Source organism: Choloepus didactylus, chromosome 7 (genome assembly GCF_015220235.1).
Source record: "Choloepus didactylus isolate mChoDid1 chromosome 7, mChoDid1.pri, whole genome shotgun sequence".
NCBI classification, from domain to species: Eukaryota; Metazoa; Chordata; class Mammalia; order Pilosa; family Megalonychidae; genus Choloepus; species Choloepus didactylus.
In genome coordinates this window covers 42,269,068-42,285,575 of record NC_051313.1, presented here as the reverse complement: position 1 = coordinate 42,285,575, position 16,508 = coordinate 42,269,068, and the positions used below count along the sequence as shown (strand labels likewise).

The 16,508-nt window shown below is 38.6% G+C and overlaps 1 protein-coding gene across 2 annotated transcripts in view; it reads left to right on the top strand.

Moving 5' to 3' along the window:
* AFG1L (AFG1 like ATPase) overlaps nucleotides 1–16,508 on the top strand; it is a 234,430-nt gene that overhangs the window by 147,325 nt on the left and 70,597 nt on the right. For both annotated transcript variants that reach the window (XM_037842307.1, XM_037842306.1), the window contains exon 8: nucleotides 3,659–3,741. In XM_037842307.1, the coding sequence (XP_037698235.1) occupies nucleotides 3,659–3,741 (83 nt within the window). The remainder of the gene's footprint in view (nucleotides 1–3,658; nucleotides 3,742–16,508) is intronic.

Sequence of the window (16,508 nt, the reverse complement as noted above, 5' to 3'; positions counted from 1 at the left end):
TTAGAAGTACATTTTTCTGTCCCATATCAAAGACTCATGAGTATGCTTACAAAAGTATGTTACTCTCCCTCCTTTTCTTCCCTAAATTTCCTAGTTGCATTTTTGGGTTGTGTAATTGTATTTGTCCTTTGTATACATAGATATACAAACTATTTCCAAATAAGTTTAGTTTGGTGGCTGATTAATTTTGTGCATTTGAATTGGTTGGTGATAAGAGGTCACAGGTTTTGTAAATATCCTTGGAAATTAGGGAATTACTTAGAGATCATTCCCTTTTGACTAGATTCATTCTCAGTTTGGAAATAACTTTTTACCCTCCTCCACCTCATTGCAAAGTGTTTTGAAGAATCTAGGTTGAGTAAAATCTAAAAATCTGAGGTTTATTATCCTTTAAAAATATAAACCAGTTGTTAGTGTTTTTCAAACAATTAAGAACTAACATCTAAGGGCTCCAGTTATAGTTCTTTTGCTACTGATTAGGCTTTCCTTGGTGGTGATTAGTGAATGTACAAATGCAATCATTTTGTAGGGTTTAATCACTCATATGATAGAGAAGTTAGTTACCCAGAAGGATAAATTAAAGCTTGTATAACGTCCATTAGCCTTATTTTTTTAATAGTAAAAATAAAAGAGGAAAAATTTTTGACTAAATTAGGAATATTAAAGTCTTACCAGATAAATTGTAGTTTAAAAAGAAATAGAGAACCCAGAGAAATGCATTTATTTGAAGTGTACTTTGCTATACCGTATATTCTACTTTCTACGGTATAGCTGTATCCTCTGGCTTATGAATCAGTGACCCTTCCTTACCATAAGAGATAGAAAAACGTTTCCCTCAGAGAGAGAAAGAAGTACTGCTTAACAAGTGTGTGTGTCCTTCTTTCTTTGCATTGGGTGCAATTAAAGAAAGGAAAGGGGCGAGGAAGCATTTCTTTTCCCAGGTTTACTCCATTAACGTTAAGGGGAGAAGAGAGGTATATGGCTACACCTTTTGTTTTGTTTTGTTTTGTTTTGTTTTGATTGTTGGTATGTTTTTAAACACAGATCATCTGAGGCAAGGGGATGTGGAATGCATGTATTTAAGCACTGCTGTATTCTTTTCTGGTGGGATGGCTTACAGGGCCCAGCTGTGGAGACCTGGCCTTTGGAATGGGTTTGAGCATTTTGGAATGCTAGCATGTTATATGGGGAGGCCAACTGGCTGCCCAAGCCACACAGTATAGGCAGCATGACTTTATTAGGTTAGGGGGTCATTTTTCAAACATGTAGTTCCAAAGCCCAGCTGTATGGGTCTCCCTAGAAGACCAGATTCTTGAGGATTAATTTATACCAATGAAATTCACAATTTGCTAATATATAAATTAAAATGCTCTGCCTATACCAGCCTTCCAGCCCAGTTATCTGGGTCTTGACTCCTAGGGTAGGACTGTCTTAGTCTTCTAGGGCTGCCATAACAAAGTATCACAGACTTGGTGGCTTAAAACAACAGAAGTTGTCTCTCAGTTCTGGAGGCCAGAAGTGCAAGAACAAGGTGCTGACAGGCCCATGCTCCCTCTGGAACCCACAGGGGAGACTTCTTCCTTGCCTCTCCCTACCTTCTGGTGATTTGCCCACCATCCTTGGCATTCTTTGGCTTGCGGCCGCAGCACTTCAGTCTCTGCCTCCGTTGTCACATGGCCTTCTCCTGTCTCCGGGCTCTTCTTATAAGGAGACCTGTCATACTGGGCCAGGGGGCTGCCCTACTCCACTACAACCTCCTCTTAACCAATTCCAACTGCAATGACCCTGTTTCCAAACAAGGTCACATTCTGAGGTAGCAGGGGTTAGGACTTCAACATATCTTTTGGAGGAAGATACAGTTCAACCCCTAATGGTGAGCCCATCATCCCAGTTTGTTCAGGACTGTCTTGGTGTTAGCCCTGAAAGTTCTGCATCCAGAGAAATCCCTCCGTCCCGGGTAAATTGGGATAATCAGTCACCCTCTTTAACTCCATGGGGCCCCTTAGCAGCTGCAGCAAGGGAGGAGGGGATTGTATTCTGTGGCTGCTGTGCCCCTTCTCCCTGTGTACAATCTTTTCCCTCTAGTGCGAAGATAAAGAGCCCTCAGCCTGTGCATAGCAGTATAGCCCAGGATGCAGTTTCAGGGAGAACAAATGGTGCTGCTTCTCAAGTGTGCCCAGATAGTACTGCTCTGATTATCTGTTGCTACATAACAAATCACTACAAAATTTAGAGACTTAAAACGACATTGTTTTATTATCTCTTCTGGTTTCTGTGGGTCAGGAATTTGAGGAGGGCTCAGCTGGCAGGTCTGGCTCTCTCGGTACAACAGTGGCTCGAGCTGGAACGGCTGGGAACTGGTTTGATGTCTCTGTCTCCATGTGGTCTCAGGGCCTATCCAGGTTGTCTCTCTGCATGGGCTACTTTAGGCTTTGTCAGAGTATGGTGGCCTCCAGTAGCTGGATGCTCACCTGGCAGTTCAGGGTTCCAGAACAAGTTTTCCAGCCAAAAAGTTAGCAGCTGCCTCGAAACCCACACCGAATATCGCACAGCATCATTTCCACCATAGTCACAAGATTCAAGGGGAGGGGGGCATAGACTCCACTTCTTGGTGGTTGGAATGTTAGTCACATTGTAAGAAGAACATGTTGGGATGGAGATTTATTGCACCCATCTTTGGAAAATACAATCTGCCATAATTACCTTGTCCCAAAAGGTTTGGGAAATGCATTTTTTTCATTGATAAAATCAGTAAAGTCATTAAAAACTAATTTTGCCTTATAAGTTTTAAAAAAGTAATTTTCCTTTTGAATGCAAACGAAAAGGGTTAGTCTGTAGATGTTTCTTGAATTGTCCTGAAAACCTTGCTCATAATCATTCTAGAATCACACACACACACACATATGCCTCCTCACTCCTCACCCCCCAACCCCCATATCCAGCCGACCAAGGTAGGTACAGCAAAAGTTCATTTGTTTCCATAGTAAGTTTTGGGGTGTGTGTGTGTGTGTGTATGCAAGTGCATGTACATATGCATCCTGGGGGAATGGAAAGACAGAGTAATTGAGAGAAGAGAAGGATGTCAGTGGCACAGGACCACGCAGGCTGAAGGGAAGTGTCCACAGCAGGAAGGGGCTCTGAAGGACACTGATGGCTGGACAAGGGCAGCAGCAGTCATGGAGAAGTGAAGGCCAGGTGTATCGATGGCATCATTTTCATACGGTCGTTTGGTTTAAAATGGCCCAGCCCACTTAGACTGTCTCTCCCCCTTTGTGATGCCGAAGACCCGTGATAGTCACAATAGCCTGATAGCATCTGGCTGCTCTTCAGGGTAACAGAAATGGGGCTTTAAAAACAAAACAAAACAAAACAAAAACCCCACAGAAACTAAAGGCCACTATTTGGGGGAATTTGCTGATGGCACTGGTGGACTGGTTTGGTAGAGTTTTTACACTGTTATTTTATTGCTTTATATGTGTTTAATATTGCAACTTCAGGTTTATGAATCTTACGTGAGTTCTATTGTTTTGTCCTAATCTCACGATATTATTCTATTGAGGGAAATCTTCAAAAATTAAAGAAAAGAATAGAATAGCAGACACATTTTAATTCTGAGCCACACTTGTTTAAAAGGACATTTTATGTGTTTGGATTATAGGAACACTGTAATACGGTACAGCTAGATTCTGGGATAGATTACCGGAAAAGGGTACTTCCTGCAGCAGGAAAACTCTACTACCTGTAAGTTATTTTATTTTATTTTATTTTTTTATTTTCGTACATTTACTATCTAATAATGAATCAGGAAAAGATGAGAAAAATAAACTAGGTAATTACTAGAAGGTGAAAGCCTAATTCTGAAGCTGGGATTTTTAAACTGTAAAATGTTACAATGTTGACTTCTTTAAACTGCTTTTTGCCGTCCGCATTGCATCACTTTTAATGTGTGATTGGAAGAAACCTTAATTAGTTTGGGGGGGAAGGAGTGATGACAGATGGTTAGAAAGTAATGAGTATCCTCTCATAAGAGACTCTCATATTAAAATAATATCTTTATTGTGCTAAAGTAATTAATTATTTGTGGACAGCTTCTGATAAGTCTGTCATTTTTGTTCCCCCAAAATTGTTTTCTCATTTTGCCAGACAGTCTGTTTGTATTTACCATTGTTGATTAACTTCCATACATAACTAAGTAAAATGTATATACACAAGTACAACTGGATGTATTTTGTCTTTTAAAAACTAGGTCTCTTCCTGGTTAGAAGCAATTGGTAATACTAGATGGATTCAGCACAGGCAGTTAACGATAACAAATATAGTTTGGTTAAAAGTGTCATTTGTTAGAACCTAAGAAGGAAAAAAAAGTGCTTTACAAATGAAAACTGTTGTTTCTTTTTGCTGGAGGTGTTTGGCACATAGTGGGTGCTCTGTAAGTAGATCTGTCTAAGGATTAATTTTGGTTTAACTAAAAGGCATGTTGCTGGTAATTTAAATTTTGATGACAACGTGCATGTGAGAGGTTCAGTAAAGTTCTTTTCTCTGCCACCTTGTAAGCAGAAGTACTTTACTGTTTTTGAAGCAGAAATTAGCTAGAAAAATCACGTAATTAAAATTGCATACTTTACAGTGTACCAAGGGGACAATTTTAGTTTATTATTCAGATTCTGATGATTATTATAGGAGGTTCTTCATCTGCCCTTAAGTGCCTTGTCTTTAAAGTACTTTATAATTTTAAAAAATTCTTAATACACTTTTTTTCATGCTTTAACTTGGACTTTTTTTCCCCCGATTTCTTTTATGTTTGTGTTTTCTGGTCTGTTTGTTTTTCTGGTACTTGAAACCTTTCCCTGATTCTTTGCTTTCTATTTCTTGATCTTCCAGTATTTATAAATTAATTTATTTTTAGTTTCTTTATTCTTTCTCAAAGGAGATAATCCTTTGTACCCTCAGTTTCCTACTAAGTGTATCTTTTTATGGGGGAATTAAAACATTTTTCTTATGGTAAGTTCCTTAAAGAAAGATGGTAGTCTGGGTCTGAATCATGAAATGTGTGTAGTACTAGAGAAGTCTCAGTGACATTTACAGGAGATGGAAAAGCTGCCTTTGCTTGGAGGATGGCCATTTCCTCTCTCTGACCTACCCTGGGTTGGCCCTTCCTCTTCTTGATAAAATAATGCATTTCTATCACGATGAAATTCTGTTTTGAACCCAAAGCATGTACTGGGGGGAAAACAGAAGCAAACAATGTCCCAGAGTCCAGGAGACTAGAATCTACAAAGGACACCATGAAACTCTAGAGCCTCTTTCTTAAAAATATATAAATTAACTCAATCCTCAAGGAAGTTAGGTTTGTTCATGGTTTTAATGTCAATAGCGGTTGAGAGTAGTCTGATAATCAAGAATAGAGAGCCTTGGGGCATACCCCAGTCAGAGGGTAAGTGTGATGTGTATCCCTGGGGAGAATTAGGAATTAAAGTCATTTTTGAGGTGGGAGAATAATATGAGATATCAACATGGGTTGCTAGAGATGTATATTATATTGTTTCACATTAGCACTGGGATAGAACTTCTTTCAAGACCAAGTCAAAAAAATAAAAGATGTCCTGAGGTCATGTTAATATATCCAATTTAACTAAGTTTCTTTTTATCTTGCTCTTATAAGAAAACATATTCATCTGATTTTCTTCCTGTAACACATCTTAATGTACCATGCTATATATTGTCCTATTAAAGCATGTGTTTGGTTTATGGCCTCCATTGTTTCTTTCTTTTCTCTTTTTACCCTCGTGCCAAACATCTAGAATTGGTTCCTGAATATGCAAGACCAGATTACCCCCTTATAAATTTCACTGGAGCACCAACTACCTGAAAAGAAAAACAAAACTCTAACCTCTCTCTAGAGCACCAAGTAGTACGTCAGAAATTCATACAAGCAGAATTCCATATATGGTCTTTAAATGACTCGAAGTATTCATTGTCTGAAAATGGAATCTAATTAATACCAAGCCTTACCAGAGACTTTAAAAACTATAAAAAAAAAATTTGACCCAGAACAATTTCTATAGTTTATAATATTGTCTGGTTTCCACAAGAACAAATTCACCCAAGAGAATTTAAATTTTGCAAGTTATAAGCCACAAAGAGTTTAAGTGAAAATATTCAAACTTTTTGATAGATTAGAACACCAATGGTTGTCCAATTTTTCATTCTATGCTTAACTACATGATCACCTCAGAGGTTTGCATAAAGTCAGTTTCTTCTTGATGGTTTGGTGGATAGGACCCAGTAAGGTCCCCAAGTGTGGAATATGATTTGCTAGAATCCCAACAGGTTGATCAAACATTGGGCTTCCTGTTTGCATCTGGGTGTGGTCTTGGACTAGTGATTTATTCTGAACTCTTTGGTGTCAAGGGTGGCCCTATCCCATGCATTCCAGAGGAATTTAATTGCTTCAGATTGGCACTTTGCTTGGATGCCAGTGGTACCAGAGGCTATCACTTTACATATGCAATGAGCATCCATATTCAGGCCAAAAACACCACTACTCAGGGCTCTGTGGGATGCTACCCAGGCCATTTTGCTGTCACTTCTGTGAAGGGCTACTGATTTCCTGGGGAGAGGAGGTCAAGTCACCGTCATCTCACCCTTCACTTTCTGTCTCTTTTTTTTTTCATTCAGGAGCTGCGTTAGTAAGTTTCTTCTTGATGCTAGGTCTTTTGAAAGAACTGGTGGTGGTGGTAGGGTTTTCCTGTTCAAACATCATATCCCACCATATGCACATATACACATACAAACACCTGACCCCTACTTTATAAGCCACAGCCTCAAGCAAAGATTTTAAACCAAACCAAATGGGTTGTGACATTTGATTTTACCATACTTACAAGCTAATGGTTTAGCCTGTTATTAGTTCATGGATGCTGGCAGAAGACTTACAAGAGACCTGGGTCAGAGACAAAGAGTTTTATTACTCTCAGCATAGCTAGCAGTGTGAGTATCAGCATGTTTGGGTCTGTTCCCAAGTCCCACACAAAGGGCCCAGATGCGTGCTTGGAGGGACCAGGTAGATGCCCACATAGGCAGTGGGGTTTTACATATTATAGGAGAAGACCCATGAGCTGGGGCATCTGCCACATTATAACCAAAAGTAAGCAAGCCTGCTTTTTGTCTTGAGGAAGACATTGCCTCATCTCTCAAGGTTGCTTGCTGCAAAACAACCTTGAGAGAGAGTTAGGGACTTGCATTCTTGGCATACTCTGCAAGATGGGTAGGAGCACCAGGAGAGACACAGGGAGGACTGTCTCCCCCAACAGGAGGCACTTATCAGACTTTTAACCTTAAAGAAGCCAGGCTCTCTCCCTTTATTTTGCTTGGCTCCTATCCCCTGAAGTCATCCACCACTTCTACAAAATTACATCTACAGCACATTGTTCAGTTATTTAATACTTCAATTAAATTGTCTGAAGACTATTTCAATTTCATGTATATGGGGACTATGGATCATCCTGAAAATTATAAGTAATGTAAATTGCAACATCTCAGACAGCCCAGATATTCACAGTACATGTTCATCCATCTTTTGAACAGATTACAGATTTCAAAAAGTTTTTTCTTAAATACATTTACCAGAGGAAGTTTCATGTCTCAAGTATTCTTAATTTTCCACTAGGGAACACCTATTCCAAATACAAAATCATTTTTGAGACTATATATATACTTGAACACCATTAAAAAAAAAAAAAACAGCTGGTACAGAACACAGAGTTTCCAGGTTATTACTCTGTTTTAGAAGAAAGGTCTGTGGAGACAAAGACTGGTGCTCATAGACATTAAAACACATGTCCCTGCAATTAAAAGCTTCTTACTTTTTACCTACTGATATTTCCTATACACATCTTTTCTCCTTGGAGAACCATATCGTTGAAAACTGGGAGAACCATATCATTGAAAATTAAAAATGTGTCTTAGCTCGATTCGTATATTTTCCCATACCTAAAACTTTGGCAGAGATCTGTCTTCTTCCTGGAAAGTTGCTAGCTTCCCATTCAGTAGGGTCTCCAGGACATCTTGGGCCCTTCTCCCACGCTCCATTGTTACCATTCCAGGTGTTTCTGTCCAAGCTGAAATCTCCAGTTTCAATCTCAGTCTCAGTTTTTCTTAGCTGTTAGAGACTGCCAGACCAGTCATTTCCTGTTTCAATTTCCTTGGAAGAACCTCTAAACACCTGCTAAAGAAGCAACCTGAAAATGATTAAGTCTAGCCCAGCTTCCTTTTATCATGCAGTTTGTTTTCAGGACCATGTGCTAGTCTGCCAAAAGTCAGGCAGTGTGCATATCCCATTGAAACAATTTCTCTCTCATCATGTACAACAAGGTTTTTATGGTCTTATGGCAAAGATGGACCAGCTATAGTCCTTTCCTTTCTGTTCCCTGGATGGTCTCATCTAGCTGAGCCTGCCACATTCATATTATTCCTACTTCTGACATTACTTTGCATGGTGTCACAATGGAGCACTGATGATACTGATGAGGAAATACACAGATAGCGTTAAAGAATATAAAATTTCTCTAGCAGCAAAGGATACAGAAAGGTATCCATACAGAGAAAGTTACACAAAGCAGAAGACAACATAGCATTTTCCTAGTTGAACTTGGTTAAGTTTTTCCTACCTTTGAGGGCCCATTAGCTGTGAAAGAAAACACCTGATCAGGATGAGGAGCCCATCAGGTTATCTTTGTCATTCCTGGGAGGAGAGGGGGTTATACTGACTACCCTCCTGGTAAATCCTGACTGTTGTGGAGACTCTGGCCATGTGCCTGCCTACTCACCAGGTACAATTACCAGGTACAAACCCTAGCATATGCTTGCATGCTCACTGTCAATCAGTGCAAAATCAAAGGTCGTTTTCCCTTCCTTCAGCAGGACTAGGCATTCCGGAGGTCTAATTTCAGAGGGTAAGGGACAGAATTTTTGCCTCTGGTAATTAGAGGAGCCACCTACTTTCTTGGAGTTCAGGCTGTTAATTTGGCTAATCCTTCAGTCTTGGGAAAGGAGGAAGATGTTTGGATCATTTTTGATGTTTGCAAATTAAATTTTATTCCTTCTTCATATCATGACATAGAAGAAAAATTGGTTTATCTACTCCAAAGATAATCTGACCTGTAAATGTAGTTGTAACAAACTTGAGAGCAGATCGAAATAGAAAGTAAATGCAGCATTTGAAAGCAAATTCAGCATGACTCTAGTTTGAATGCTCTATGCAGTTTATTTGCTTGCTTAATCAAGCAAACTGCCTATGTAACATAAGTGCAATAACCAGGTCAAGGGCACACAACATATTTGAAGGTGGAGGATACCAGAGTCTCCGAAGTCCATTGACTTGAGGGCTGGCAGAAAGTAGGCAGTACCTTTAATGAGAAGCCTTGGGAGTCACGACTGTCGTGGCGTTCCGTGTAAGTTCCAAAGCTCATGTCTGGTTGCAGTGATGTCAGTGAAAGCAAATCTCGTAGCGTAGCAGGCACATAGCAGGGGCATAGCCAGGAATCAGAGTGGGGGGTATGAACCCCCATCTGACCTGATGCTCACTGAAATGGTGTCTGCACTGGGTTTTTATAGGAAGTACCCCTCTGGCTGACATCAAGCCAGTTCATATCATGTTCTCGCACAAATGTCTAGTTATCACTCATTACAAAAACATGTTTTTCTCAATTTGTTTACATTCAAATTTTGGTTTACATTTGTATGTGTGTGAAATTTTCCATAATAAAAATTAAAAAAAAAAAAGATAAAGCGTCTTCTCCATTTTCTTATCCTAATCATGCTGATTGAAGTTTTTTTTTTAATTTATTGATCTTTTCAAAGGAACAGCGTTTGTTTTAGTTGATTTTCTCTTTTGCTTTCTGTTTTCTATTTCACTAGTTTTTTACTTTGCTTTAATATTTCCTCACCTTCTGCTTATTTTGGATTTGATTTGTTCTTTTTCTTACTTCTTAATGTAGAACTTAGATCCTTGCTTTTAGATTTTCTGATCTTCTAATACAAGCATCTAATGTTATAAATTTCCTTCTAAGTAGTGCTTTAGCTGCATCACACACATTTTAATATGTCATGTTTTCCCTTGTGATTTCTTCTTTCACACATGGATTTAGAAGTGTGTTGCTTTGTTTCTGAACATTTGGTGATTTTTCTGGATATGTTTCTGTTACACATTCCTAAATTTAATCCATTATGGTCAGAGAACCTACTTTCTATGATTTAAATCCCTTTAAATTCTTGAGACTTGTTTTAAGGCCCAGAATATGATCTTTCCTGGAGAATGTTCCACATGTACTTGAGAAGACTATGTATTCTGCTGTTATTGGATGGAATGTTGTTAAATATCCTTTATCAAGTTGGCTGATAGAGTTGTTCAAATCCTATATATCCTTACTGATTTTTTGTCTACTCCTTCTATCAATTATTGAGAAAGAAGTGTTGAAATTTCCAACTATAACTGTGGATTTATCTGTTTCTCCTTACAATTCCATCAGTTTTTGCTTTATGTATTTTGGAACTCTATTATTAGGTACATAAATCTTTAGAACTGATATGTGCTGTTGATGAATTGACCCCTTTATCATTATGAAATAACTCTCTTTAACCCTGGTAATATTCCTTGTTCTGAATTATATGTCTGATATTAATATAGCCACTTCAGCGTTTTAAAATTAGTGTTTGCTTGATATATCTATCTCTTCAAACCTTTTACTTTTAATTTATCTATGTCTTTGTACCAGTTTGTATATATTTTGTCCCCCAGAAAAATCCATGTTCTTTGATGCAGTCTTGTGGGGGCAGACATATTAGTGGGGATTAAGTTGGAACATTTGAATTAGGTTGTTTCCATGGAGATGCACCACACCCAACTGTGGGTGATGACTCTGACTGGATAGTTTCCATGGAGGTGTGGCCCTGTCCTTTCATCATGGGCCTTGATTGGTTTACTGGAGCACCATGTAAGCTCAGACAGAAGGAGTGAGCTTGCTGCAGCCAAGAGGGACACTTTGAAGAACGCACAGGACCTGAGAAAGGAGCTGTAGATGAGAGACTGAAGACGGCTGTTGAAAGCAGACTTTTGCTCCAGAGAAGCTAAGAGATGAAAAATGCCCCCAAAGCAACTAAGAGTGACATTTTGGATAGAAGCTGAAATCTAGAGAGGAACGTCCTGGGAGAAAGCCATTTTGAAACCAGAACTCTGGAGCAGACGCCAGCCACATGCCTTCCCAGTTAACAGAGGTTTTCCAGACACCATTGGCCATCCTGCAGTGATCTGTGAAGGGCCAGTGTGGAAGCTGGCTGTAAGGCAGCAGTGCTTCTAGCTACCCATCAGCATCTACCTAGACATAAAGAACTGGTGAAGGTAACTGGATTGTTGATGCGTTATCTTGGACACTTTATGGCCTTAAGACTGTAACTGTGTAACCAACTAAACCCCTTTTATAAAAGCCAATCCATTTCTGGTGTTTTGCATTCTGGCAGCATTAGCAAACTAGGACAGTCTTTCTTTTTTTTTTTTTTTTTTAATTCAGTTTTATTGTAATATATTCACAAACCATACAGACATCCATGGTATACAATCAACTGTTCACAGTATGATCATATAGTTATGCGTTCATCACCACAATCTATTTCTGAACATTTTCCTTACATCAGAAAGAATCAGAATAAGAATAAAAAATAAAAGTGAAAAGAGAATACCCAAACCCTCCCCCCATCCCACCCTATTTGTCATTTAGTTTTTACTCCCATTTTTCTACTGATTTTTTTTCAATTTTTTAACTTTATCAAAAAATTAAAAACAAACAGGCAAACAACAACCAAAAAAAAAACCCCACAACATTTCAAACAAAGCAATGGATTAAGGAAAACAAATAACCTAAAATACCTACTTTGCTTCCAATATGTTCCTACCATACCCCAAGAAAATTAATAAACCATGTCCAAACAGACGAGTAAGAAAAACAAATAATCTAAAATAACTACATTGCTTCCCACATGTTCCTACCATACCCCAAGAAAATTAACAACCCCTAAGAAAACAAAGGAATAAGAGAAAAAAAAAACCTAAAATAACTCTATTGCTTCCAACATGATCTTACTATATCCAAGCAAGTTTACAAACCATAATCATTCCTGAGCATTCCCATAACATTGAGATTACCCTCCATAGTTTACCTGTTCTTATTAGATTATCATTCCCCCTCCACTAATTGGTATCTCTAGGTCCCCTACATTCTACAGTATAAAACATTGTACATTTTTCACAGAATTCACATTAGTGGTAACATACAATATCTCTCTTTTTGTGCCTGGCTTATTTTGCTCAGCATTATGTCTTCTTCTTTTTTTTTTTTTTTTAATCCTCATTTTATTGAGATATATTCATATACCACGCAGTCATACAAAACAAATCGTACTTTCGATTGTTCACAGTACCATTACATAGTTGTACATTCATCACCCAAATCAATCCCTGACACCTTCATTAGCACACACACAAGAATAACAAGAATAATAATTAGAGTGAAAAAGAGCAATTGAAGTAAAAAAGAACACTGGGTACCTTTGTCTGTTTCCTTCCCCTATTTTTCTACTCATCCATCCATAAACTAGACAAAGTGGAGTGTGGTCCTTATGGCTTTCCCAATCCCCTTGTCACCCCTCATAAGCTACATTTTTATACAACTGTCTACGAGATTCATGGGTTCTGGGTTGTAGTTTGATAGTTTCAGGTATCCACCACCAGCTACCCCAATTCTTTAGAACCTAAGAAGGGTTGTCTAAAGTGTGCGTAACAGTGCCCACCAGAGTGACCTCTCGGCTCCTTTTGGATTCTCTCTGCCACTGAAGCTTATTTCATTTCGTTTCACATCCCCCTTTTGGTCAAGAAGATGTTCTCCGTCCCACGATGCCAGGTCTGCATTCCTCCCCGGGAGTCATATTCCACGTTGCCAGGGAGATTCACTCCCCTGGGTGTCTGATCCCACGTAGGGGGGAGGGCAGTGATTTCACCTTTCAAGTTGGCTTAGCTAGAGAGAGAGGGCCACATCTGAGCAACAAAGAGGCATTCGGGAGGAGGCTCTTAGGCACAACCATAGGGAGGCCTAGCCTCTCCTTTGCAGCAACCGTCTTCCCAAGGGTAAAACCTGTGGTAGAGGGCTCAACCCATCAAACCACCAGTCCCCTATGTCTGTGGTCATGTTAGCAACCATGGAGGTGGGGTAGGCGAATACCCCTGCATTCTCCACAGGCTCCTCAAGGGGGCACTGCATTTTTTTTTTTCCTTGTTTTTTTTTTTTTTTTTTTAACTTTCCCTTCTTTTTTAAATCAAGTGTATGAAAAAAAAGTTAAAAAGAAAACAAACATACAATAAAAGAACATTTTAAAGAGACCATAACAAGGGAGTAAGAAAAAGACAACTAACCTAAGATAACTGCTTAACTTCCAACATGTTCCTACTTTACCCCAAGAAAGTTACCTAATATAGCAACATTTCTGTGAACTTGCTCCTACTATCTCCATCAGAAATTAACAGACCATAGTCATTCCTGGGCATCCCAAGAACGTTAAATGGCTTATCTGTTCTTCTTGGATTATTGTTCCCCCTTCCTTAATTGCTCTCTATTGCTAGTTCCCCTACATTCTACATTATAAGCCATTTGTTTTATATTTTTCAAAGTTCACATTAGTGGTAGCATATAATATTTCTCTTTTTGTGCCTGGCTTATTTCGCTTAGCATTATGTCTTCAAGGTTCATCCATGTTGTCATATGTTTCATGAGATCGTTCCTTCTTACTGCCGCGTAGTATTCCATCGTGTGTATATACCACATTTTATTTATCCACTCATCTGTTGAAGGACATTTGGGTTGTTTCCATCTCTTGGCAATTGTGAATAATGCTGCTATGAACATTGGCGTGCAGATATCTGTTCGTGTCACTGCTTTCCGATCTTCCGGGTATATACCGAGAAGTGCAATCGCTGGGTCGAATGGTAACTCTATATCTAGTTTTCTAAGGAACTGCCAGACTGACTTCCAGAGTGGCTGAACCATTATACAGTCCCACCAACAGTGAATAAGAGTTCCAATTTCTCCACATCCCCTCCAGCATTTGTAGTTTCCTGTTTGTTTAATGGCAGCCATTCTAATCGGTGTTAGATGTTATCTCATTGTGGTCTTAATTTGCATCTCTCTGATAGCTAGTGAAGCTGAACATTTTTTCATGTGTTTCTTGGCCATTTGTATTTCCTCTTCAGAGAACTGTCTTTTCATATCTTTTGCCCATTTTATAATTGGGCCGACTGTACTATTGTCATTTAGTTGTAGGATTTCTTTATATATGCAAGATATCAGTCTTTTGTCAGATACATGGTTTCCAAAAATTTTTTCCCATTGAGTTGGCTGCCTCTTTACCTTTTTGAGAAATTCCTTTGAGGTGCAGAAACTTCTAAGCTTGAGGAGTTCCCATTTATCTATTTTCTCTTTTGTTGCTTGTGCTTTGGGTGTAAAGTCTAGGAAGTGGCCACCTAATACAAGGTCTTGAAGATGTTTTCCTACATTATCTTCTAGGAGTTTTATGGTACTTTCTTTCATATTGAGATCTTTGGTCCATTTTGAGTTAATTTTTGTGTAGGGGGTGAGGTAGGGGTCCTCTTTCATTCTTTTGGATATGGATATCCAACTCTCCCAGCCCCATTTGTTGAAAAGACCATTATGACTCAGTTCAGTGACTTTGGGGGCCTTATCAAAGATCAGTCGGCCATAGATCTGAGGGTCTATCTCCAAATTCTCAACTCGATTCCATTGATCTATATGTCTATCTTTGTGCCAGTACCATGCTGTTTTGGCAACTGTGGCTTTATAATAAGCTTCAAAGTCAGGGAGTGTAAGTCCTCCCACTTCGTTTTTCTTTTTTAGAGTGTCTTTAGCAATTCGAGGCATCTTCCCTTTCCAAATAAATTTGATAACTAGCTTTTCCAAGTCTGCAAAGTAGGTGGTTGGAATTTTGATTGGGATTGCATTGAATCTGTAGATGAGTTTGGGTAGAATTGACATCTTAATGATATTTAGTCTTCCTATCCATGAACATGGAATATTTTTCCATCTTTTGAGGTCCCCTTCTATTTCTTTTAGTAGAGTTATGTAGTTTTCTTTGTATAGGTCTTTTACATCTTTGGTTAAGTTTATTCCTAGGTACTTGATTTTTTTAGTTGCTATTGAAAATGGTATCTTTTTCTTGAGTGTCTCTTCAGTTTGTTCATTTCTAGCATATAGAAACATTACTGACTTATGTGCATTAACCTTGTATCCCGCTACTTTGCTAAATTTGTTTATTAGCTCTAGTAGCTGTATCGTCGATTTCTCAGGGTTTTCTAGATATAAGATCATATCATCTGCAAACAATGACAGTTTTACTTCTTCTTTTCCAATTTGGATGCCTTTTATTTCTTTGTCTTGCCGGATTGCCCTGGCTAGCACTTCCAGCACAATGTTGAATAACAGTGGTGATAGCGGGCATCCTTGTCTTGTTCCTGATCTTAGAGGGAAGGCTTTCAGTCTCTCTCCATTGAGTACTATGCTGGCTGTGGGTTTTTCATATATGCTCTTTATCATGTTGAGGAAGTTTCCTTCAATTCCTACCTTTTGAAGTGTTTTTATCAAAAAGGGATGTTGGATTTTGTCAAATGCTTTTTCAGCATCTACTGAGATGATCAATTGATTTTTCCCTTTTGACTTGTTAATGTGTTGTAATACATTGATTGATTTTCTTATGTTGAACCATCCTTGCATGCCTGGAATAAACCCCACTTGGTCATGGTGTATGATTTTTTTAATGTGTCTTTGGATTCGATTTGCAAGTATTTTGTTGAGGATTTTTGCATCTATATTCATTAGGGAGATTGGCCGGTAGTTTTCCTTTTTTGTAACATCTTTGCCTGGTTTTGGTATTAGATTGATGTTAGCTTCATAAAATGAGTTAGGTAGTATTCCATTTTCTTCAATGTTTTGAAAGAGTTTGAGTAAGATTGGTGTCAGTTCTTTCTGGAAAGTTTGGTAGAATTCCCCTGTGAAGCCATCTGGCCCTGGGCATTTATTTGTGGGAAGATTTTTGATGACTGATTGGATCTCTTTGCTTGTGATGGGTTGGTTGAGGTCTTCTATTTCTTCTCTGGTCAGTCTAGGTTGTTCATATGTTTCCAGGAAATTGTCCATTTCCTCTACATTATCCAGTTTGTTGCCATACAGTTGTTCATAGTATCCTCTTATAATTTTTTTAATTTCTTCAGGATCTGCAGTTATGTCACCTTTTTCATTCATTATTTTGTTTATATGGGTCTTCTCTCTTTTTGATTTTGTCAGTCTAGCTAGGGGCTTGTCAATCTTGTTGATCTTCTCAAAGAACCAACTTTTGGTGATATTTATCCTCTCTATTGTTTTTTTGTTCTCTATGTCATTTATTTCTGCTTT